General features: G+C 31.4%; 1 protein-coding gene and 1 pseudogene across 1 annotated transcript in view; both read right to left on the bottom strand.

Annotated features, from left to right (window-relative positions):
- The window catches only part of LOC113090235 (CLIP-associating protein 1-like), a gene marked incomplete at its 3' end in the record, with an annotated part of 33,279 nt that extends 8,129 nt beyond the window's left edge, over positions 1–25,150 (bottom strand). Inside the window, exons 1-14 of the mRNA XM_026256194.1 lie at positions 25,063–25,150; positions 24,126–24,190; positions 14,981–15,109; positions 14,152–14,228; positions 13,332–13,424; positions 10,444–10,589; positions 8,166–8,301; positions 5,748–5,818; positions 5,494–5,553; positions 4,404–4,481; positions 2,982–3,149; positions 2,842–2,888; positions 2,079–2,249; positions 884–904 (exon numbers count right to left, since the gene is read on the bottom strand). Of these exons, the coding sequence (XP_026111979.1) occupies positions 884–904; positions 2,079–2,249; positions 2,842–2,888; positions 2,982–3,149; positions 4,404–4,481; positions 5,494–5,553; positions 5,748–5,818; positions 8,166–8,301; positions 10,444–10,589; positions 13,332–13,424; positions 14,152–14,228; positions 14,981–15,109; positions 24,126–24,190; positions 25,063–25,145 (1,345 nt within the window). The remainder of the gene's footprint in view (positions 1–883; positions 905–2,078; positions 2,250–2,841; positions 2,889–2,981; positions 3,150–4,403; positions 4,482–5,493; positions 5,554–5,747; positions 5,819–8,165; positions 8,302–10,443; positions 10,590–13,331; positions 13,425–14,151; positions 14,229–14,980; positions 15,110–24,125; positions 24,191–25,062) is intronic.
- A 175-nt stretch (positions 25,151–25,325) lies between these two features.
- LOC113090236 (CLIP-associating protein 1-B-like) lies at positions 25,326–26,994 on the bottom strand (annotated as a pseudogene).
- Positions 26,995–27,946: the final 952 nt, after the last annotated feature.

Below are 27,946 nucleotides of genomic sequence, written 5' to 3'. Positions count from 1 at the left end.
AATATTAAGTTATTAGTATGAATATTTCTAACTGAAGTAAAACAAACTGAAATATGAATTAAGGAATATCTATATAAAACAAGTTAAAATGACAGAAGCACAAAAAAGGACAAAATATTTTACTGAAAACAAAAAGAATAATTACATAAAGATTATTTTTATTAAATAAGAATATTTTAAATAAAGTTAAAATATAAATATAAGACGAAAAACATGAATATTTTGAAATGCTATCTTTTCAAAAAGAACAAAAATTACTGAAATAAAATGAAATATAAATATTAGATGAAAAAAATAACATTTTGAAATGTTGGCTTTGTAACAAATTATGAAGTGTTTAAATAATTATTTAAATTAACATTCACATTTTACAAATAATATACATTAAATTTATAAATAAAAACTATTTAATATAATTAAAAAATAATAATTATATATATATATATATATATATAAACATAATATTACAAATGCATTTATTAAATAATTTCATGTTTTTAAGTAAACTTATATTTTATTCAAACATACATAAATAGACATTACTTATTGCACAATTAATTTAACAGTGCAATCTGAGGCATAAATGCACAAAAACCTAAATACAAAACCCAAACACAAGGCTTATACTCAACAAACCCAAACCGAACACAGATGCTGTGAAGACTCATGCTGACTGACATGATGAACATGTTCAAATCACTTTCATATTTATATAAATGCTGGAGAATGTTGTATCACTTCTTCATTATTTATAAAATGATCCACATTGGCCAATGAACTGGACCCGACTTCTGTGTGCATCTCAAACAGACTGACGACATTTCAACACAAACGGCACGGAGCGATAGAGACAGAGCAGAACAATGAGACACACACATCTTACCCTCCACATTACCAGCCGCATCTTTGAGCAATAAGAGCAGAAGTACGACAGAAGACAACAGCATCAGCTCGTGTTAGAGAAAACGGTTTGGGAGCATGCAGGAGTGTATTATTCATCAAAACCCCATGAATCTGTCCAAATTCATGCTTGGAATAGATTCTGATGCCTGATTTAAAAGCTTGGTTATGTTATCCTGATACATAAATATATTTATGCAAACAATGTAAATATAGTCAAGATCAAACAGAACACAAAAACAGATATAGTTTGTCTGGGAATTGTCGACAACCCAGCATCTTTCTGTTGTCATGCATAGAATAATATAAGTAATAAATGTATACAATTGAACAATTCAACATTACTTAATTCACTTTTATATTTTAAAAAAAGGGGCTAAAACATGGCATTAAAATTATCGTGTGTAGCCACTTTACGGAAGGTGTGCTAGTTCTACAAGTAAATTGAATCAAAATTTGATAATTTCTAACCTCATTAAATAATGAGAAAGCATAATAAAAAATAATTAAATGTAATTAATTATACGTTATTTATTTAAATATAAATAGTAAAAACATGTTCAAAGTTAATGTACTTTATTAGTTTAAATATAAATATATATTTATATATAAAGTGTATTATTATTTAAATAATAATTAAAATATCTTAAAGAGTTCTTAAATTTCACACAATCACCTTGTTATCGGGTTGTTTGGCACTCTTCAACAAAAAGTATAATTAAAAAATACATATAATATACAGTATATAAACGGTTAAATATCATTTTAAATTTAAAAATTACATTTATTTACACTGAACTAAATTATAAACGCAACACTTGTGTTTTTATCCCCATTTTTCATGAGTTGAACTCAAAGATCTAAGTCTTTTTCTATGTACACAAAAGGCAGATTTCTCTCAAATATTGTTGAAAAATCTGTCTAAATCTGTGTTCGTAAGCACTTCTTCATCCACCTCACAGGTGTGGTATATAAAGATGCTGATTAGACAGCATGATTATTGCTGGCCACAATAAAAGGCCATTCTAAAATGTGCATTAACAGCACAGACACATGAAAAATGGGGCCTTAAATTTCACTCAATCACATCATTATGCGATTGTTTGGCTCTTTACATCAGTATTTACTCTGATTACTGTTCTCCGCTGTTATAAACATGTAAGTATGGGTTGTTTTACCCAGAGAGGCGTAGGAACCAGGCGGCAGTGCCGCTGCTGAGCTGAAGGGGGCAGTAGCAGCAACGGCTGGCATTCTGTTTTTGGCACTAGCCACGGCGTTAACGTCCACATCACTGCGCGATCGCTGGAGAGAGCCGGACGAAGAGGATGCACGAGAACTCACCCCTTTAGCTGAGAGAAACCCAGAGAAAATTATAAATGTTTACGCCACGTATTAAATGAAACTCTAGTATCAGCATAAACATACATCTATGGAAACCGTTTCCTCACTTGCATATGAATAAAATAAAAAATTTAACAAGTAATTGCAAGTTTACATCTCGCAACTCTGACTTTTTTTGAGGAAGTAAAAAGACTGATATGTTCTCAGATTTATGTGGGGGGAAAAAGTCAGTTTCTCAGAATTGTGAAGTTATATCTCACAATTATGAGTTTTTTCTCGCTATTGCGAGATTATATTACATAACTCTGAGGAAATAAATTCAGTTGTCAGTTTTCTCAGAATTGCAACTTTATTTCTCAGAACTCCGATGTCATATCTCACAATTGTGTTTTTTCTCACTATTGCGAATTTATATCATGCAATTCTGAGAAAAGTAAAAACTCGCAATTGCAAGAAAAATGTCAGAATTGTGAAATTAAAACTCGCAATTACCTTTTTCATTTTTTTTGTTGAGTGGTGAAAACAGGAATTCATATGCATCTATACTGCAATTTTACAAAATTATTTTCTTTACATGAAAAAAAACTTGTAAATTCTCACTTTTGCTCAAGTTGCTCCCGACAGGTGTTTTAACAGACAGCGGCCGACTACGAGACAAAATAAGAGTATGAAAACTTTCGAGATTCGAGAGTGAAAGCTCATTTACACACTAACGAGTCTTAATTGAGAGCGTTTCTCACTTGAGGCTCTCCTGCGAGCTGGAGGACGAGCGGTCGGACTGCGGCAGAGACATGATGCTGTCCGAGCTCTTCAGGTGAGACTGCAGCGCTTTCTGATAGGTCAGTTCCAGCACCTGAAACAGATGCTCCGCCTCCTTACTGAAGTGGGCGTGGAAACCCCAGTAACATCTACAAAACATTGATTCTGATTAAAGCTGCTGGTCAACATCATCTCACTGTAATCAACTCAATGCTCCAGTTATCAGTGTGAAGGCATAACATATAAATGACCATACTGATATCACCCAATATTTATTGTATTAGCATCAGTACAATTACACTTATATTATATTATATTAATGATGACCCTCTATGATCAAAGTAATTTTTTGCAAATTTTAATATAAAGATTTCAGGTTTAAATCTTTGAGATTCTAAAACGGTATTTTTGTGTATTTAAAAATTCTAATGTGAATATGTATTACACTTACATTTAGCAGACTCCTTTATTAATCACTTTGTTTTGTAATATTCAAAAAAAAATACATATTTATTATAGATAATAAAAATACATTATATATATATATATATATATATATATATATATATATATATATATATATATATATATATATATATATATATATATAAAATGTATTTTAATTTAAATAATAACTAATAAACATTAATGGCATGGACACCAACAAAATAAATAATAAAAATAAGCACTACATTTTTATAATAATAACCTCATTATTAGATTTTTTTGGCTCTCTACAATGATTATACTTAAAAAAAAACACTAAAACAAAAATTTAAATGAAAATATAAAGAAAACAACATATATTTATATATATATTTATATATATATATATATATATATATATATATATATATATATATACACAAGATACAAAATTTTAATAAAATATAATATATAATATATACAATTTAAATGTAATATAATTTATAGATATTTAAAAATAAAATCAATAATAAAAATGGCGAATTTTAGGCTTAAACTAAAATTACAATAAAAAAAGAAAACAGAAATTCAAAATTGAAATCATTCAAAATGTTAACCAAAACTATTAAACTAAATAAAATAAAACATGACAAAACTAAAACCTAATAAAATATAAACAGACATATTAATAAAATTACTATTAAAAATGATAAAATAAAATCACTAAAACAGACAAATCTAAACATTATGAAAACTATGACAGTAAATGATACTAAAATAAAGCTGATTGTAATCTTTCCATGCATACATTTTTCCCAAAATCAGCTCATTTAGGTTTGCATTTCAGTTTTGTACATTGAGTAAATGAGTAAAATGTCTGTACCAGAGAATCCCTCCAGTGTTAAGAGGATTTGGATTTCAACAATCATGTTATCATTATCAGTATTTTTATTACACACAAACAAAGAACCACTCACTTCCTAGCGACTGATCTGGCCTCAGAGTCGGCATCGTGAACTCCTTTCTTAATGGTTTCTATCAGGACAGCGACGTGCCTGAAGAGACAAGAGGAGAAAAACTGTGAGTCCATTCAGAGGCTCTGCCAAACTCCACCACAGCAGAACATGAGCTGGAATCAATCAATCACTGAAACCCGATTCTCCATCCATTAACCGGGAAGTGCTGGCGAAGGCGAGGTGACATTGCCATGGACAACATGTGTGGGTTCATCAAGGACGTCAGCCTGATGCTAAGTGTCTATGCGCTCATGAAGACCTGATCTCATCTGTGAGACCCTTTCTGAGATGAGACATGGACACTAGATCCTCTCCTGAGGATCCAGACTGTCACTCTGTCATCGGGTTTCATAAATGGAGCTTTCCATCTGCTCAAAGTCAAGAGTGAAGCCACTCTGAAACGGTCAATTGTCAAGCTATTTAAAAAAATAGGTCACCCAAAAATCATCCTCAGATCATACAAGATCAGGATGGCTTTGTTTCTGCATCAGGTTTGGAGAAATGTAGCATTGCATCAGTGTCTCATCAATGGATGCTCTGCAGTGAATGGGTGCCGTCAGAAAGAGAGTCTGATAAAAACATCACAATAATCCACAGCACTGCAGTAACATCTGGAGAAGACATGTTGTGGATTACTGTGATGTTTTTAATCAGCTGTTAGACTCTCATTCTGACGGCACCCATTCACTGCAGAGCATCCATTGATGAGACACTGATGCAATGCTACATTTCTCCAAACCTGATGCAGAAACAAACTTGCATGACTTGAATTTGAGAACATGTACAGCACATTTTAGTTTTGGGTGAACTATTCCTTTAATATAGGTAAATCACAACTACACTCACAGATACTCACAAAAAGCAGCAGTTTTGTGAACTGAATCAAAAAATTGACTCAAGAGAGCCAGCTCATTTCATTAAACTGAAAGAGTTTAACCAAACAGTTTGGTGAAAATATGGAACAGAGCAACAAACTACATCATTCAAAACATTTCGTTTGGTGTCTCACAGAGGTTTGGAGTAAATGGTGAACTGTTGCTTTAATTCTCACCTCTCGAGAGAATTAGTCTGCCACTCCTGAAGCAGAAGGTCTAAAAACTCATAACAGCGTCTGCAAGTCAGAGCAAATATTTCCTGTTAAGATCAGAGCGACTCAAATCAGAGAGGACATGTCATTTCACACATGTGTGAGTGTGTGTGTGTGTGTGTGTGTGTGTGTGTGTGCTTGTGTGTGTGTGTGAGAGAGAGAGAAAGACAGAGAGAGTATGTGTGTGTGCGTGTGTGTATGTGTGTGCATGTTCTCACCGTCTGACGGCCACTGATTTGGAAGTGCAGTTGCTGGTCATGATAGGAATCAGACGTGGATAGTGAGTGTGCTGAAGCAGAAACAAACAAACGATTCAATCCCAGCAGCTGAGTCCTTAGCCATCATCAAGAATCGGCTAAAAACACAACCCTTCCATCTTTATTTGACCCTCTAATGATGACCCTCTATGATCAAATTAATTTTTTGCAAATTTTAATATAAAGATTTCAGGTTTAAATCTTTGAGATTCTAAAACGGTATTTTTGTGTATTTAAAAATTCTAATGTGAATATGTATTACACTTACATTTAGCAGACTCCTTTATTAATCACTTTGTTTTGGAATAGTCAATAAAAAAATACATATTTATTATAGATAATAAAAATACTTTATATATATATATATATATATAATATATATATATATATATATATATATATATATATATAGCCATTATATAATCATAGAGTTCGTAGCGGTTCGTGAATCATTTGAGTCAGTTCGGGAGTTCAAAGCGGGTTCGCAAATCATTTGAGTCAGTTTGGGGATCGCGAATCATTTGAATCAGTTCGGGAGTTCGTAGCGGTTCGCGAATCATTTGAGTCAGTTCGGGAGTTCAATACGGGTTCGCGAATCATTTGAGTCAGTTTGGGGATCGCGAATCATTTGAATCATTTAGGGAGTTCGTAGCGGGTTCGCGAATCATTTGAATCAGTTCGGGAGTTCAAAGCGGGTTCGCGAATCATTTGAGTCAGTCGGGAGTTCAAAGCGGGTTCGCGAATCATTTGAGTCAGTTTGGACAACGGGAATCATTTGAGTCAGTTCGAGAGTTCATAGCGGGTTCGCGAATCATTTGAGTCAGTTCGGGAGTTCAATGCGGGTTCGCGAATCATTTCAGTCAGTTTGGGGAATCGCGAATCATTTGAATCAGTTAGGGAGTTCGTAGTGGGTTCGCGAATCATTTGAGTCAGTTCGGGAGTTCAATCCGGGTTCGCGAATCATTTCAGTCAGTTTGGGGATCGCGAATCATTTGAATCAGTTAGGGAGTTCGTAGTGGGTTCGCGAATCATTTGAGTCAGTTCGGGAGTTCAAAGCGGGTTCGCGAATCATTTGAGTCAGTTCGGGAGTTCAAAGCGGGTTCGCGAATCATTTGAGTCAGTTCGGGGTTCACGAATCATAGCTGTATATGGATAGGCATTTTTAACTAATTTAGTAGCTAGTTCTAATTACGTTTTCCAAGCGTGTTTAGCTGTGATATGTCGTGCCTAAAAAGTGCACAGATCTAGGCTAATGTATGTTACATGATGAAGTCATACTAGTGCGCGTGTGCATTTTGAGTGTGTTCTTTCACTGCATTATTCGGTGTATTCAAATGCATTTATGAATGCATGTGAATGATCACAAAATTCAAGATATGGGGGTTAGAAAATGTATATATTTATATCATTTTATGTAGTTAATCAATATCACACGAAGAGTGCCATTTCAGTTTTCTCCAAAAATCAGCATGATTAAAATGTGATATTAAGTTACTACAAACAATAATTTAATTACAAATACAAAATGTTGCAGAATAATGTAATATATGAATTAATAATAGTCTAAAGAACCTTTGTGCCAAAAGGTTTCTTTCTTGTCATTATAGAACCTTTTTAGCATAAAAGGTTCTTTGGAGTTGAGTAAAGAACCCTATGGTTCTATATAGAACCCCAATGAACCCTTTTTTCTAAGAGTGTGTTGTCATAACTTTCACCTTGGAGATTGAAAATGGGAAGAAGGAGAGGAAGAGTAGATATAAGTCATGATCTGCAAGATTAACCACAATCTGATGTGATCCGACCACCTCAGAGAAAACCAGTGTTGAGCTGCTGCAAGAGCTTTAGAAGCACAGCAGATGTGCTCAAAGAGTTCTCGTGTGTTCTGATTGGTGGATGATGATGATGAGTGGATAAATACTAGAGCAATCAAATAGTGAGAGAGTGATCTGCTCACCTGGTTATGTTCGTGGATGTTTCGACGTACATATATATATATATAAACAGAACAGGAATAGGGTCTATTAACAGCTTCATATATAAATGTTGTTTCATCTAGATTGAGTTAATCCCGCTGCAGACAAGCTCACAGACCAAGCTAGGCTGCACAGACTCAATAATTTTGATGTAAAACTGATTTGGACAGCATCAGGAATAGAAAATAGTTCAACAGGAAGCACTCTGGGATGTTTCTAACTACTGTGATGTTCATAAAACCCACACTAAACATGTGCAGGATACTGGAAGAGACACAACGAACATGCAGATCAATCTTATTGATTATGTTTGCTGCCCAGAATCCAACATCACGCCTGACTGCGTGTCACACAGAGCATCAGCTGCCCGTGTGTGTGTGTTTGTGTGTGTGTGTTTCACAATTACCCGTATAATGAGACGAATTGCTGCCATTCCGGATGTGGCCATAACTTTAGCGCTGTTTGGGACGAGGTTCAGTAAGGTTGGCATGATGTTCTCAGCTCCGTGATCAAATCTATTACCCAACACAGACGACAGGTGTCTGGAAGAGAAACATCAGAGATCAGAAAAACACAGAACACAAAACCTAGTGAGCTGCCTGTGAAGGGAGTATTTTGAGGCTGGCTTTAGACCTAAAGAAAGAGGACAACCAAGAAACACGTCTGAAGTGGTGTGCAGGATTTGTGTTCTTGTAATCCATGCAAAAGACTGACAGATGACAAATTTACATGATAATTTGCCTGTGTACCATCCTGCAGAATACAGTTCATTTTGATTGTAGTGTCCACTCTTTGCTGACATAGTGTGCGGTCACTGACATGTAAGGCATCATGTTGCAGCTGGACCACATGTCAGTTGAGAGGGCCAAATATTGACAGACAAACATGCCTGAATCGTGGTCAAATCGCCCATTTAAGTAGTCCTCTGTAATGGAGAAAGCACACTTTTCTTGGTGTTTCTTTTCTTGTCTTGTTTCATGTGGGCGAGAATGACATCTCAATGCTGAACCCCCATCTGCTCAGAGTAAGCTAATATCAACCAATTGTCGATATAATTCCAGGGTCTCCCATGCATTGATTTATTTGTGAAGGGCTGCCACAATATCAAAACTGACCGCCACAAATAGATTTCCAAAAGGCTATGAACATGAGCACTCCATGTTTCAAAATCAAAAAGCGGTGCAGGTGTTTCTATATTACTGTATTTCAGAACGTAATCGACTGTATTTAGAACATTTTCGATGTCAGAGCTCACAGCTGCTTTACAGCCGTTACTGGGAAAACCTCTATCTCTGCCGCTCTTAAAGCGCCCCCTGCTGACAGAAAAATAATTTGCATATATATGTATATATGGGGGCGGGGAGTCCTGCTACAAATAGAGTGTAAGGCTGTGGGAAACACTGTATTCAAATGCCCTTGAGTCGCAACAGAGCCAGAGCAGCATCCACACACTTGGTGAAATGACCTTGTTTATAATGAGGATAATGAGTGAATAATGACGCATCATCGGTGAATGCAGGAACGCGATGAATTAATCTTCAGTCGATTCAATAATGTTCCTCCACAAAAACATGTCTGCTTAGCATAATCTCTGTGAGTAAAGGTTTTTCAAATGATAACTACATATAAATTGAGTCTTAAATGCATAATGTGGACAGAGTATTTACGCTAATGTTGGCATTATTCTTTTATTAAATGTCTGCTGCTAGTGGCGAAGCAAATCCAGCGGAGCCTTTATCTTAATTTCGTTATTGCCAAATACCCATCTTAATTTAAAATTTATCTTAATTTAATTTGTTAAAATAGACTCGTTTTTATTGGTGCATTGGTTTATTTATAGGCTAAATGAGCCTGTGTCTGTTTAGAGTCCTGAGATGTTACGATGTTACAGAGGACTTACTTTATTTCTTTATTCCAACTTCCAAGTGGTGTAGTCTACGTTAGTCATGAATAAATTGTTAAAACATGTATAAAACATGTATTATAAAACGATTCATTCTTGACAAAAGGCAAAAGAGCTGTGTGTGTGCACATTTTAATAATGTTGGGCTGTAAACGGGTTTAGGCTTTTAAAAAGCTGTCAATTAAAATGTACTTGTCGGGCTCGGGACGAAATCTGTTGGGATGGGGATTACAGCTCTAATGTAAATACAATTAATTGTATTTCGTGTTGTACCCAATATTAGTGCTTATCAAAACATTATGTCATTAGTATTACAAAATGCTAACTATCAGTTGCGCATTTCACATAAAAAGCTATATTTAAGTTGCAAATGAGTCATTTATGTGACTCTATTTCAGCTGTAATGTTGCCTATGAAGGTAGTTGCCTATGGTTTGGAAAAGAGCCTGACGGTCTAATGAGAGTGTGTGTTTTCATGCGCACTAAGTGCTTCACATTCTCTGCTCCATCATGAAGCGCAGCAGATCTTATGATGCTGGAATCCGTCCAATGTTTGAAACCAGACCACTTAAACTAATTGATTCTTTTCATTAAACTAAGTCTGTCAGCACGACTCAGCAGTCAGTCCGTATTCAACTTGGGGTGAACGGGATGATGGTTTAAACCAGGCAACTGCATCAAACCAGAAAGATGTAGGTATATTTGAAAACCTATCAGTGGATAAGACTGATTTACATTGTAGAAAACAATTCAGGAGGTGAAGCAGCTTTTATTTCACTCACCCGAGTGTGATACAGGCCTCGCGCACCACCTGAGAGCGCAGATCTTTAGCCGAGAGTTTGAGCGGCCCCTCCAGCTGCCGTAACTGCTGCGAAAAACCATCGTAGTCGCTCGCGCCGGCCAACATCAGAGAACGAACCTTTTTTAACTGTAAATAAACAAATCAATGGGTCAATGGTCACATTTAAATAACATGACCCCATAATACTGAAGCGATCTGATAACGAGCAGTTTGATCGTACATTACAAAATAAACATAACAAAATGGAATCTATTTTGTTTGGAAGCTGAGAAACAAACAATCTGAATTGTGAGGTATAAACGCAGAATTACGAGACATAAACAGAATTGTAAGATATAAACTCAGCATTATGATATAAACTCAAAATTGTGAGCTATTAAATCAGAATCATGAGATTTAAACTTTGAATCATGACATATAAACTATGAATTACAAGATTTAAACTCAGATATAACCACAAAATTGAAATACAAAGTCAGAATTACTATATAGAATTTCAGGATATAAACTCAGAAATACGATATTAAATCAAATTTAATTAAAAATTAAATTCATGTATTTAGCAGACAAACAATTTTCTCCTATCATGTGTTCCCTGGGATTCGAACCCCCAACCTTGTGCTTGTTAACACAATGCGTCACCACTTGAGCTACAGGAACACTGTAGCTGATTGATATAAACTCAGAATTCCAAGATATAAACTCGGAATTATGAGATATAAACTCAAAATTGAGATATAAACTCAGAATTGAGATATAAACTCAGAACTGCAAGATATAAACTTGGAATAACGAGATATAAACTCAAAATTTAGATTTAAACTCAGAATTACGATATAAACTCAAAATTGAGATATAAACTCAGAATTGAGATATAAACTCAGAACTGCAAGATATAAACTTGGAATAACGAGATATAAACTCAAAATTTAGATTTAAACTCAGAATTACGATATAAACTCAGAATTATGATATAAACTCAAAATTGAGATATAAACTCAGAATTGAGATATAAACTCAGAATTGCAAGATATAAACTCAGAATTACGAGATATAAACTCAAAATTGAGATATAAACTCAGAACTGCAAGATATAAACTCGGAATAACGAGATATAAACTCAAAATTTAGATTTAAACTCAGAATTACGATATAAACTCAGAATTACGATATAAACTCAAAATTGAGATATAAACTCAGAATTGAGATATAAACTCAGAATTGCAAGATATAAACTCGGAATTACGAGATATAAACTCAAAATTGAGATATAAACTCAAAATTGAGATATAAACTAAGAATTGAGATATAAACTCAGAACTGCAAGATATAAACTCGGAATAACGAGATATAAACTCAAAATTTAGATTTAAACTCAGAATTACGATATAAACTGAGAATTATGATATAAACTCAAAATTTAGATATAAACTCAGAATTGAGATATAAACTCAGAATTGCAAGATATAAACTCGGAATTACGAGATATAAACTCAAAATTGAGATATAAACTCAGAATTGAGATATAAACTCAAAACTGCAAGATCTAAACTCAGAATTACGATATAAACTCAGAATTATGATATAAACTCAAAATTAAGATATAAACTCAAAATTGAGATATAAACTCAGAATTGCAAGATATAAACTCGGAATTACGAGATATAAACTCAAAATTGAGATATAAACTCAGAACTGCAAGATATAAACTCGGAATAACGACATATAAACTCAAAATTGAGATATAAACTCAGAATTGAGATATAAACTCAGAATTACGAGATATAAACTCAGAATTACGAGATATAAACTCAGAACTGCAAGATATAAACTCAGAATTATGAGATATAAACTCAAAGTTAAAATATAAACTCAGAATTACGAGATATAAACTCAAAATTAAGATATAAACTCAGAAATACAAGATATAAACTCAGAATTGCGATATCAACTCAGAACTGCAAGATATAAACTCAGAATTACGAGATATAAACTCAGAATTACGAGATATAAACTCAAAATTAAGATATAAACTCAGAATTACGAGATATAAACTAAAAATTAATATATAAACTCAGAATTATGAGATATAAACTCAAAATTAAGATATAAACTCAGAATTACGAGATACAAACTCAAAATTAAGATATAAACTCAGAATTGCGATATCAACTCAGAACTGCAAGATATAAACTCAGAATTACGAGATATAAACTCAGAATTAAGATATAAACTCAGAATTACGAGATATAAACTCAAAATTAAGATATAAACTCAGAATTACGAGATATAAACTAAAAATTAAGATATAAACTCAGAATTATGAGATATAAACTCAAAATTAAGATATAAACTCAGAATTACGAGATACAAACTCAAAATTAAGATATAAACTCAGAATTGCGATATCAACTCAGAACTGCAAGATATAAACTCGAAATTACGATATCAACTCAGAATTGAGATATAAACTCAGAATTACGAGATATAAACTCAGAAATAAGATCTAAACTGAGAGAGAAATCTCGTGGCAGAAACTGTTTCCATAATTTTGTAATAATGACCAGTTGACTTCACATTTCACTTCTTACTAAACAACTGAATAAATAATCTACATTAAATATTGATTTGAGTTTAAATTATTCGTTGATTGTTTTTATATTATGTTAAAAGAAAGTAAACAAGAGACATGAAACTAGCACAGCTATGTATAAAATCACTAATACAATAAATAAGTATATGGTTTAGAGTCATTATACACAAATACGTGACCACAGTATGATGCCATCGACCAATCACAATCAAGTATTCCAGAGAGATGAGTAACAAGCAGCCATTTTATTCCATTATAAATGTGAAATCACTCACTGCAGCTACTCGCTGTTCCCAATCATGTTTGTCATCGGACAGAATTTCTCGGATCTTGTTCATGGAGTCCTCGAGCTCTCGAGGTGAGTAAATCTGTGAGAAACAACAGCGTCATCAAACTCACTGAGCACTGGCATCTGTCCAGATATTTCTAATGGAAAACCACTGAATGCAAAGTCCAGGATGACACTCCACATTACAGATGTTATTGCTGAGGTATTGATGAATCTTTGAGTTACTGACACACAAATGCATTTGGATGTAGTTTAGAGTCAGTTATGGTGAATTTTATGTTATTGTTTGTTATATGTATTTTTAAATTTGGGCTGCCAATCTTGGCCAGGACACTCCTGCAAAAGAGATTTTAATCTTAGAGTTTAGAGTTTTCTTTCTTGGCTAAATAAAGGTTAAAAAAAATTAAATTAATTGATTTAAAACAGCTGGTTTCTATGTGAATATCTATTCAAGTGTAATTTATTCCTGTGATTTATTCAGCATCATTACTCCAGTCTTCAGTATCAAGTGATCTTCAGAAATCAGAATAATATGATGATTACTGCTCAAGAAACATTTCTGATTATTATAAGTGTTTGAAACAGTTGTGCTGCACAATATTTTTGGTGAAACTGTGATGCATTTTATTTTTTAGGATTCACAGATGAATAGAAACTTTAAAAGAACTGCATTCAATTGAAATTTATAAATATTATAAATGTCTTTTCTCTCACTTTTGATCAAGTGTATGCATCCTTGCTGAATGCATTGAATATACATATTAATTGATAAAAAAGTAAAAAATACAAAGTCTACTAATGCTTACCTGTACAGAGGGCACATCTTCAAAGGCACGAATAAAGTCTTCCTCGTCAACAGCTCCAGCTCCAGAGCTCTCCTTACCTGAAAACAACAAGCAATATGTCCAGTAAGTTTTAAATAGATATTTAATATTCAATGTTTTTTTTATTTAATGTTTTTTTAAAAATATTGTTCACAAATCTGTCTAAATCTGTGTTCGTGAGCACTTCTCCTTTGCTGAGATAATCCATCCACCTCAGGTGTGGCATATCAAGATGCTGATTATATATATATATATATATATGTGTGTGTGTGTGTGTGTGTGTGTGTGTGTGTGTGTGTATATTTCATATATTTTATAGATTTATTAAACATTTAAAATGTAAATATCAAAATAAACAGTTAATACTAATAAAAAAAATAATAAAAAAATGTTAACACATTTTTTTTAATCTAATTTTGTGCAAAATAAAAAAATAAGAATTATTATGAAAAAAAAGAAATAATAAGAAGAAGATTTATACACACAAACACACACACACACACACATATATATACTTTTTAAATATTTTAATTCATATTTATTTTATATATATATATATTTTATTCTATACAAAATAACATTTCTTATTTATTTATATATGTTGTTATATTTTAAGTGTGTTTTACTTGAGACTGTAAACATAGCTAGAGCTAATATGGCTTTGAACTGCAGCACAACACTGAAATGTTTTATTACTTTTATAAGAAAAGCTGGAAAGCTGGATTGCCCAATCAGAAGACACAAGCAGAACCAATCAGATTCATGCAAACAGCACAATAACAGTGAAGGCTCTGAGATGCAGGTAGTTGACCTGAGCTCTTGGAGCTGGACGCTGAGCTCGGTCTGCGCATGGATCCTGTCCGACGCACCGATGACGCTCCTTTAGAGGACGACGAGGAACGACCTCCATCCACCGAATCGTCATCATCCACGCTCTTATCTGAGGAACCACAGAGAAAACACCATTTATACACTTATAGTCCTTACAAACATTAGAATTTTAATGCACTTTTATGAATCTTGTAACATGCTTTTGTGATTTCATTCATGTTTGCTTTTTTAAGGTTTAAAGGTTTTAAAGGGTAATCATTCGTAGAACTAATTGCATTCATTTAAATTTACTTTTAAAGGTTTATACATGCTTTTTTCCATGTGCGCATAAATGGCCCTAGACCACAAAACCAGTCGTAAGTCCTTTTTTAAGTAATCTCTCCATTGATGTGTGGTTTGTTCGGAGGACAATATTTGTCTGAGATGCAACTATTTGAAAATCTGGAATCTGAGGGAGCAAAAAAATCTAAATATTGAGAAAATCATCTTTAAAGTTGTTCAAATGAATTCTTAGCGATGCATATTACTAATCAAACATGAAGTTTTGATATATTTACGGTAGGAAATTCACTAAACATCTTCATGGAACATGATCTTTACTTAATATCCTAATGATTTTTGGCATAAAATCAATGACCCATACTATCTATTTTTGGTTATTGCTACAAATATGACTGTTTTTGTTCTCCAAGGTCGCATATATATTTACATTAGGGTTTTTTTATTGTTTTTTTTTCACATTTATCAAAATTTAGTTATGTTTTTCCATCCAATATATCCATTTCTATTTTATTTAGGCTTTGTTTACATTTCATTAATTAACAATAATGCTTTTAATAGCTTTGTTTCAGAGAACCATAACAACCCTGGTTTGCACTACAAGTTAAATTCAGCTTAATGCATGCAAACGAAACAAGAATAAATAAGACAAGGCTGTAAAACCCGCAGACATTCATCTGAACATCCTGATATTATGCTGCACCTACAGATCTCCCATGTGTGTGTGTGTGTGTGTGTGTGTGTGAATCTGAAGGACACTCAGGAAACCCTGGCAGAGCCGCTCACATGAGGAAACATCACCAAAATCTGCCAGACCAGCGATCAATCACCATGAATTATTTATACACACACACACACACACACACACACCCGACCTTATTCATCATGCATTAGTGTCAACACCTCTCTCCCACAATCCTTCACTGCAAACGCCCATCTAACACGCTCTGAACTACTCCAGAAACCTCCCGGGAAACAAACACATTCATCCACACATCTGAACCACAAACATTAGAAACAGACTCAAACCCTTCTCTGACCCTTAAAAGAAGAACTTAAAACATCATTCCCTTCATTTATGATTTATGATACACTCCCAAAATGATGTTTTTTTGTACACATATCCTTGTTTTTACAGATTTTGTAACATTTTGTATAGATTTTCTGTCACAAACAATTAGCATATTTTAATTAACATGCTGTTTTATAGATTTATTAAACATAATTTGGGTTTTATAAGGCAGGTTGTGAGGACATTTGATGACCATAAATTAATTAAATAATTGTTTTAATTTAATAAAACGAATTAGAAAAATATACTAAATTATATGAATTTTAATATAAAAATATAATATATAACAAAATTTAAATATAAAAATATACAGTTAATACCAATTAAAAAAATGTTTTTTGTGTAAAATAAAAAAATATATAAAAACAAAATACTAAATATCTTATTTAAAAATGTTTAAAAAAGCATCAAAATAGAAAAGGCAAAAGGATGAAGGAAGATTAATAATAAAAAAAGCTATTTCTGGAGACAACTGCAAAAACACATTTGTACTTATATTTTGTATATTTTAATTAATATGTTATTTTATTATTAAGCATTTTCAATTGAAGGTTTTATAATGTAGGTTACAAGTCATTTGGTGCCCATAAATGAAGTAAATAATTTAATAAAATAAAATAATTTAAAATACTAAATAAAATAAAATATTATTTAAATATAAAATAAAAAAATATATAATTTTTTTGGTCCAATCTGATAAAAAATGAAAACAAAAAAGACACATTTTAAATATATTATTTAAAAAATAATAAAGCATAAAAATTGAGAAGACAAAAGTTACGAGGCAGTCTAATCTGCCATTTCCTGTCTACAAACACACTTTTGAGAATATGACACTTTCTGTCCTTAACCCTCACGAGGAATTTGCATATCTTACTGAATACATTATTAACGTCTATCAAGCATTTTCAGTTAAAAGGTTCCATAATGCAGGTTTAGAGGACATAAATGCAAAACACACACACACACACACACACACATGCGATGCATGCAGCATTTAATCACAGCGATCAGATTTGAGAGACAGAGGCCGAGAGACAGACAGATGTGAGTCTCTCTGTCTCTGTCTCTGTCTCATGCAGTGCTCAGACAGCGAGACTCTTACAGGCGCAGATCCTCCGGCACACCAGCTTCCTCAACATATCGTCACGCTTTCCCACGCTGCCTCATTCTGACACACGCGACCCCTCCCTGTGAGTGTGTGAGTGTGTGTGTGGAAACTGGAGCATGCTGGGATGAGCTATTACTGATGAAGCTCCGCCCACACCGCTGGGTGGAGGAGGGCAGGGGGAGGAGCCAGAATGGAATACTAGCATAGTGCTCACTACATGCACTGCATACTGCAGCTTTAGATTGAATATGAAAGAGTATGCACTGTAGTCACATGACCTCGCTTAATAGCATGTTTAATTCAGTAGGCGGCGATCCATCGGCAACTAAAAATGTAATAATTTGATTTAAAAGTTATTGAAATGTTATAATATAAAAAAAAAAAAAATACAATATCAAGCATTATGAATAAAATATTTTTTAATCTAATTTAGTGTACGATGAAAATAAGACAAAAGGACATCATTTGAATATTTAAAAATAAAAAAGCATAAAATAGAATAAGAGAAAAGGCAAGTCAAAATGAATGGGGTAGTCTGCAATAATAAACATTTAAATAAATAAAAATGAATAATAATAATAATGCATATTAATGTGTATAATATAATATAAAAATATATCTGTATTAGTGCTGTTAGATGATTAAATGCAATTAATCACATCCAAAATAAAAGTTTTTGTTTATATAATATATGGGTGTGTACTGTGCATATTTATTATATATATATATATATATATAATAATTATATATAATAAAAATGTTACATTCGTATATTAAATATATTTATATATAATATAAATTATATGAATATAAATATATACATCTAATTAAAAAATAATAATATAGTATGTTTTGTGTGTTTATATTTACATAATAGATGTACACAGTACACACACATATATATAATGCAAACAAAAACTTTTACTTTGGATGCTATTAATTGCGATTAATCATTTGAGAGCGCTAATTTAAATATTTATTGAAATAAAAAGATATATAAATAACAATAATAATAATAAAAATGTAAAAAATAAATAAATAAAAGTTAATTAAAAAGCTAATAATAAAAAGAAACAATTTTGTGTAAAATTTCTTAAAATACAAAATGAAAGATTATATTTGATTTAAATAAAAAATAAATATAAAACATTATTCTCACTGAAGCCTACATGTGGGGATTGGCCGACCTGTCTCTAAAGGGTGCAAAAAAATACTTTTTTACATTTTTACAAATATATAATTATCATTCTGATCAGCAATAGTTTAAACATCTAAATATCTAAAAACATTTATGGTCTGATCATAAAATGAGCAAAAAGGGAGACATTTAAACATTACTGATGACATCAGTCCTGGATTATTCATCAGATCAGTGCTCTTCCAAACACACACACACACAAACACACACACACACACACACACACACACACACAGAGTCATCCAAACAGCTGACTGCATCCACTCATGAATCACACACTCGTCATCATCATCGCTGACAAACACTGACACACACTGACCAGGTTAACCAGCACAGTGTGTGTGTGTGTGTGTATACAATCAAATCTACATATCAGCCATATTGAATTAGTTTTTAAATACATAACACATATGAACCACTTTGTAAGAGATGAAGCACATCACTAGTTATAATCCTTACTGGTTAAAAACATTCAAAACAAATAATCAAAGCTAATAATCAGAACTTTGATTATAAGTCAAAACACAAAATCTGATTATTTTAGAATAGATTTTAATTATTTAATATTTAAAAAATATTGTGATTAATATCAGATAATTTAAAAACAATTCTCATATTTCACCAGCAGGGGGCAGAACACTAAAACTAATGAGCTGGTACTTTGTGCTACAGAACATCTTCTTTACTAATTTTAGGTTAATCATTAAATAAATAAAAAATTTGTATTCCAAAATGATGGGGCGTTACACAACCAAACATTCAATATATGTGACACTGATCAAATATGTCTCTAATAATATCAGAAGAGATACATAATAAAGGCTCCTAAACAAAATTGTGTCTGTGAATGCAACCAAACGTTCATATGGCACTTAAGATGAAAGGAAAACTTTTTAAAACCGAGTTTTATATACTGCACAATAATGCCATATATTTATATATATAATAAAATATATTCATTTTTTCTGTTTTCATTTTATTTTAGTAAAATTTTAGCATTTTGTTGTGTTTTGTCACTTTTTTAATGTCTATATACTGTAGGTTTAATTAAATTTTTGTTTTATTTATTTTATTAATTTAAATTAAAGTAACAGATTTAAATTAGTAACAGAATTTAGTAACTTCTATTAAATGATTTTATTTAATTTAACTAAATATAATACAATACAATAATTTTGTATTTTATCATTTTATTAAAGCATTTTTCTTGTTTCTTTAGAAATAATTAAATTTAAATCTACTTAATTCCTAAAAACAATAAAACCATAATGGAAACATTTGAATGGTCCTAATTATAGGCTTCATTTTATTCATTCAAAACATAATTTCATATGATTTAAGGATGAATGATGATAGATTTTGTTTTTGCTAAATATTATATTGAGATCGGAATTTTGCGTATTACGAATCAATAGATTCAGATCGGAAATTTGCATTTTGTGAATCATTAGATTGAGACCAGAATTTTGTATATTGGGAATCATTAGATTGAGATCGGAACATTGCCTGTTGCGAATCATTAAATTGAGTTTGGAATTTTGCATATTGCAAATCATTAGATTCATATCAGAATTTAGCGTTTTGCAAATCATTAGATTCAGATCTGAATTTTGTGTTTTGCGAATCATTAGATTCAGATCGGAATTTTGCTTATAATCATCAGATTCAAATTTGAATTTTGTGCACTGCAAATCATTTGACTGAGATCGGAATTTTGCGTATTACAAATCAATAGATTCAGATCGGAAATTTGCATTTTGTGAATCATTAGATTGAGACCAGAATTTTGTATATTGGGAATCTTTAGATTGAGATCGGAATTTTACATATTAAGAATCATTCGACTCAGATCAGAACTTTGCATATTGCGAATCATTAGATTCATATCGGAATTTTGCGTTTTGCGAATCATTAGATTCAGATCGGAATTTTGCTTATAATCATCAGATTCACATTTGAATTTTGTGCACTGCAAATCATTAGATTGAGATCGGAACATTGGGTATTGCTAAATATTTGATTGAGATCGGAATTTTGCGTATTATGAATCAATAGATTCAGATCGGAACATTGCGTATTGCGAATCATTAGATTGAGAAAGGAATTTTGCGTATCATGAATTATTAGATTCAGATCGGAACATTGCGTATTGCGAATTATTAAATTGAGATCGGAATTTTGCGTATCATGAATTATTAGATTCAGATCGGAACATTGCGTATTGCGAATCATTAGATTGAGATCGGAATTTTGCGTATCATGAATTATTAGATTCAGATCGGAACATTGCGTATTGCGAATTATTAAATTGAGATCGGAATTTTTGCGTATCATGAATTATTAGATTCAGATCGGAACATTGCGTATTGCGAATCATTAGATTGAGATCTGAATTTTGCATATCATGAATTATTAGATTCAGATCGGAACATTGCGTATTGCGAATTATTAAATTGAGATCGGAATTTTGCGTATCATGAATTATTAGATTCAGATCGGAACATTGCGTATTGCGAATCATTAAATTGAGATCGGAATTTTGCATATTACGAATAAATGGATTCAGATCGGAACTTTGTCTATTGCGAATCATTAGATTCAGATCGAAACTTTGCATTTTGCGAATCATTAGATTCAGACTGGAATTTATCTGAATTTTGCGTATCACGATTCAAAAGATTTAGATCGGAACTTTGCGTATTGTGAATAATTTGATCGAGGCCTGGTTTTACTATAGTAAAAGTTTAGTATCCATGTTTCCTTTTTTCTTTTTTCCAAAGTTTGCTTTTTATGATTTTCAGGTTTAGCTTTAGAATTTTCAGAAAAATGGGTCTTAAATATTTTATTTAGTCTTTATTTTAAATTTAAATATCTCAAGTGGAATGTCAACTTTCATTAATTTGATTACAAAAATGTTTCGCAATCTGCGATCAAAAACAACTCTATACATCTTAAGAACTACTCACAACTTATCAAGGGTTTATCATTTTAAATCTTCTCTATCAAATTAGATCAATCTATGTTTTTATGCAACTTACATTTTGTGAAATTTGTGCAAACCTTTTCCAGTGCATTTCAGTTTGCACTTTATATAAATGTTATTTCACAAAATCCGAGTGCGTCTCCTCAAAGACAGAAACCCGATCACTAGTGAACACAATCGAGATTTAAACACAAGGTGATAACAGGAATATTTCGCTCAAGTAGAGCCTCAGGTGAATGCGTGAGCAGCTAAAGCCATCAGAAATTAAAAAGGGTAGCAGAATATCAAATATTAAGTCGATGATCATGAATACTTCAGAGCACTTCAGACACCTGATACGCAGCTCACAAACTCACAGGAACCCAACGCCACCCAACGATATGCTAACGCTGATGATTTCAAGTCATTATAAACGGATGATAAAAGAGATACGAGATGAGCTCGAGACATTCAGAAGATGCAGAAATGAGAGTGACTATAAAACCAAACCGTGAACACTTGATCCTCACATGCATTACATGCAACAAACATCTTGAATGCACCTGCAGCGCTGAAACACATTCACATGATCTCACCGTCCCCTGCTGTCATGACGGAGGCTTGATTTGCAGTAAAGAAGCTCTGCTCTGTTGTGTGTTTCTCTAGTCTTGTGACTGAACACACACACACACACACACACACACTGCTCTCGTCTGCAGAGACTCCCTCTCTCCTGACCTCCCTCGCATTTAAAGGAATAGTTCACACAAAAATGATCCAAAAACTGGTGATATTTTGAATCAGAGCTTCAGTGATTCATATAAATCCATCATATGATTTCAGAAGACTTAAAACAGAGCATGAGTCATGTGGAGCACTATTACTGAATCTTTACACAAAATATACTAGAAATGTTTGCAAATGTGTTTTTTTTTTTCTGTTGAGTTGATAATATTTGATGCATCCGGTTTATGACTCATATAATCTGATATCATGAGAACATGGAAGAAAAAACAACTCAATTAAAAAATAATAAAAAATTATATAATATATCATATCTATATGTGTGTGTGTGTGTGTGTGTGTGTGTGTGTGTGTGTGTGTTTCATATAAATATTGTAATTCAATGTAAATGTAAGTGAGATCTACTAACAGTACCCGGAAAACCATTTACTACTATTTTATTTCATTTTTATTTCAAATAGTTTCCAATGCAAATAATGAACTAAAACTTAAAAAAAATATATCTATTTTTAAACTAATAAAAAAAAGACAAGCAAATTTTTTAATACCAGAAAATACCAAAATTAATAATTATAACATGAATAAAAACCCGAATGATATTAAAAGACCACTGGAAAAAATACTAAAAATGACAACCACATAAAAATTACTAAAACATGAAACAAATAAAATCATTAAAAATATTTTTTATATTAATTAAAAAACTGTAAAAATTAAAAACATTAATAAAAACCCTGAACGGTGTTAAAAGAACACATAAAAATTACTAAATGTGTGTGTGTGTGTGTGATTCATATAATTATTGTAATTTACTGTAAATGTAAATCAGTGAGATCTAGTTACAGTATAGCAGATACTTAAACAATTTTAAATATTTTATTACTTTTACAATGATTTTTTAAGAGATATAACCCTTAAAAAATAATGTTACACATTTTGCATTCGGGTTATTTTTTACCTTTATATGTATGAAGTAACATGAAGTGTCAAAAACACTTTTGCAAAATGAATTATGAAGTTATATGTGAAGTTATAGAGTTTTTGTGTTTTCCTGTTGATCACTTGTTACTCAAAGTGAAAGTTTAGGTAAGTTGTTTAATTATTTTTAGCAAGTTTAAAAACTTCTGAGAGTAATATTTATGTTTATTTTATGTAGTTTTGTTAGAAATAAATATGTGATTTGAAATTCAATTTCCCTTGAATTTTATACCGTAATTCCCAGATATATATCCCATATGTGTAAAGAAAATTATATATATATATATATATATATATATATATATATATATATATATATATATTTATTTTTTTTTTATTTTTTTTTTTACATGGAGTAATAACATGATGGTAACTTTTATAAAACAAAATGAGAAATTGCTGAACAAAAAAAATAGTGGTTGTAAAAAATAAAAATGGTTGTAAAAAATAAGATTCTTCCAGACCCAGAATGTGAAAATAATACATTTTGTGAATGCATTATGAGGGCTAAAAAAGATATAAAAGACGAAAACTTGTGGAAAAAACGAGAACAGATGAAGTCAATCCACATTCCACCGTCCCAAACGAAACCAAGCCAACACACACACACACACACACACACACACACAGAAACTGGGGCAGCGAGGAAACAATGAGAACAATCTCAGCGGCGACACACACACAGAAGAAAGCACAGTTTATCTGCCGGTAACTTCATTCTGCACATGACAGTGTCTTATAACATCACACAGATCATCAATTATAAACACAACGGACTGACCTGAGGACAGCGTCATGTTCCCAGACCTCTGCACTTCATCAAACCTTCTGAAAATCACATTCAAGCTGAAGCAGACAGACAGAAGAAAGAGCTCCATCAGACACTAACACACACACAGGCTTTATCTGTCAAACAAGACCTGTTCTTTTATAAGCCTGAGGTTCTACTAAAGAAATCAGAGAGGAATAAACAGATAAATAAATTGATTAATTAAGCAAAAAAAAAAAAAAAGTATAAAAGCAAAAAGTAAAAAAATTATATACAAAATATCAAAACTATTAAGCGGTTTGTGCACTCTAAATAAATAAAGTAAAATAAAAATAAAAAATATATATAAATAATTACAGTTTTATATTTAAAATAAATCCTAATCATTCAATTAAAATATAAAAATGGTGTTATAATTGTAAAAAGTTAAGAAATTAAACCTGGAAAAAATGTTTCTCAAATTTTAAGACATTTTCAAAAGATAACGTCTTTTGTAAAATAAGAAAAAATTAAAACAGAAATTATAAAAGCATACGATATCAATATATTTGATCGTTTGTTCAAATCCAAAATGTATAAATGTTTAAAAAAAATAATTCCATTAAAAATACATCAAATTTAATAATTAAATTGCCATTAAAATGTAATAGAATTTTTTTTTTTCAATACAGTGCATGAAAATGTTTTGTAAAATGTAGATGGCACTGTAACAAAACAAAAAAGGTGAAAAATAAAATGCACACAAAATAAGGTAAACTAATTTTTTAATAACGCTAATTTAATTAAATGTAGTTTAAAATAAAGTTGTAACATTAAATTAAAACAAAACATTTAGAATAAAATACATAAAAATGTGTTTACTAAAATGTGGTTGACACTGTTGCTGAGGAAGTGATTTTAATAATAATAATAATAATAATATTAACTGTTATTGATCTGATTGTATTACCGTGACTGCGGCAGCCCCTTCTTCCCCAGATCCACCCTCACTCTCTCCCCGACGTGTCTGTAAATCTCCACCAGACAGTTCATCGCACCGTCCCCGAACCTGACCGGAAACATCCAGCACATACGCTCAAAAACTGCAAACAATTGCAATCTGCATTGCATTGTGGCACTCCATATATCTATATAGTGATGTGTTAGTAAGATTGAAAACAATAAATATTCTATAACATGTTATATAATCACATTAGCATGCTCTTTTCATCACTATAGCATGATGTAGGTATAGTTCCTGTGATGACCAGCAGGGGACGCTATAAACCATTGATCTCTCACCTGACTCGCTGGGTCTCCTAACAGATGACAAATGTGAGGAACTATCTTGCTAAGGGTTAAACCCTGAGCTCCATATCTGCAAAACATGAGAAAAAAGTATATTTTTAAAATAAAACTACAAGGGGTGAGTTAATAGAGAAACTGAAACCATAAAATACACGTGCTGTATGTTCCCTGAAATAAAATGTTGAAACCTATTTACTAATATTTTATTTTTATTTTTATTTCAAATAGTTTCCAATGCAAATAATAAACTAAAACTTAAAAAAATATATATATATTTTTTAACTACTAAAAAAATTCAAAAGCACATTTTCTAAAATAAAAATACCCAAAATTATTAATTATAAATATAAAAAAAAAACAGAATGATATTAAAAGACCACCGGAAAAAATACTAAAAAATGACAAGCACATAAAAATTTTTAAAACATTAAACATATAAAATTATTATTACTATATATTATTAATAATAATATAAATATATTATTATTACAAATATTTTTTAATATTAATAATAATAAAAATATTAACATTAAAAACATTAATAAACTTACATATTAAAATTAAAATAAACTTAAAATTAATAAACTAAAACTTAAATTATTTTATATTTTTTTAAACTACAAAAAAGACAAAAGGAAATTTTTTTTATAAAAATACCAACATTAATCATTATAAATATTAATAAAAACCCTGAATGATGTTAAAAGAACACAGGTAAAAAGTACAAAAAAATGACAAGCACAAAAAAATTAATAAAACATTAAACATTAAATCATAAATGAAAAATAATAAATAAATACCAAAATGTAAAATATTAACAACATTAATAAAACCCTGAATGATATTAAAAAGAACACAGGTAAAAAGTACAAAAAAATTACAAGCACAAAAAAAATTACTACAACATCAAACATTAAATCATGAAAAAAAAAATAGCAAAATTAAAAGCATTTATAAAAACCCTGAATGATATTAAAAGAGCACAGGTACATACACATTAAGAGTGGCAATAAGGCAAAAGCAGAACAGCTTCTCTTGCTCCGGATGTTTTTATGTCTGAATCCGGCCAGCATTCGGTCCCAAACATACTGCAAACAATTACACTTTTATAAGTTATTAGCCAACAATGTATTTCATATTACTCTAAAGCAGGATGCTGTACGTGTTTCACCTGCGGATGGCCGCTTGGTCCATGATTTTTTAACAGAAGAGCCCTGCGCTTGATCCCGAACCTGGTCCTTAGAATCACCTTAAACGATCGATTTAAACTGGGGGCAGAACTGAGAGAGAAACAGAAAGAATTAAATTATTATCATACAGGCACAAAAATGTGTTTCAAATAAAATGCTACATTCAATTAAGTGTTACCTTTTAAAGAGTACATTTTAAATAAAATATAATTTAATATTATATATATAAAATAATATTATCTTATATTATATTAATATAATTATGAATATATATATTTTAAAAAAAATAATAATTTATTACTTTTATTATAGAAACATTTTCACCTGTTCCTATTTGTGTTTTGAAGCGTTCCTGTTAGTCTGGTCACTAAAGCAGATACTATGTCCATTCCCAGAAGCGCCACCTTAAAAAAAAAAATATATATAACATATATATGTATTAATCAAAATAATAATAACAATATAACATAGCAATAACTTAAATTACAAATGACATTCGCTAACATTAAAAAAGTCAAATCTGCATTGGAAATCTCTTTTCTGTAAGTCAGACTGTGTATGCAAATCCAAACAGCAAAAGATTATGAGTAATGTCCAAGAGGCGCCAGTACGATCACTTGATGTTTTCCGCGGAAACGCCTTTATTTTTGCTCATAAGGTAGGAGTAAATCATCATTGTGACTGTAAAGGCTCTACTTTTATTTTTGTTCACCCTACAATATCAACAAAACGTTGTGCTTTTATAAAATAAAGAAAACAACCATGAGCTCTTTTCGCCGTCTCGTCTTGAACAGGAGCGCTTTACAAAAATGAACCGAAACTCGTTGAATACATGCCTCACAGACATGATCAAATATATCTATAGGAGACTTTAAATTAGTACTTAACCAAATAAAACATATTGAAAACAAAAACTCTTTCGTTATAAATAATCCGTTAAGATGCATTTATTAAAGCGTGCATTTTACGCAGCGCAACACACAACGCAATGCATAAAAACTAAGTATAAGTCATTATAATCAGTAATTATGTCCCCAAGGATTCAACAAATGCCTGGTTTATAATGGGTTTTATTGTTTATAGAAACAGACACCGACTCTCACAGGAAACAGTCTTTGTCCTTCATCAAATGCGCGGCACACGTCTGAATATTTGGGTTGGACTGTTCTGGAACAGTGTTGTAGTTTCACAGAGTCAAAACAATTTTCTGATGTCAGATTTAACTCAATCAGCTGAATCTTCTGATTTCTCTCTTATGTAGAACGTGAAAGAAATTAGGCTGCACAATTTGGGTGGCAAAAAAAAAAGAAGCAATTTTTCTGATACAAATTGTGAATAAAAAAAAAAAAAAAAAAA

The sequence above is a fragment of the Carassius auratus genome, unplaced genomic scaffold (genome assembly GCF_003368295.1).
Source record: "Carassius auratus strain Wakin unplaced genomic scaffold, ASM336829v1 scaf_tig00053568, whole genome shotgun sequence".
Taxonomy (NCBI): Eukaryota; Metazoa; Chordata; class Actinopteri; order Cypriniformes; family Cyprinidae; genus Carassius; species Carassius auratus.
The sequence above is the reverse complement of the archived record's forward strand: the minus strand, read 5'-3'. Positions and strand labels throughout refer to the sequence as shown.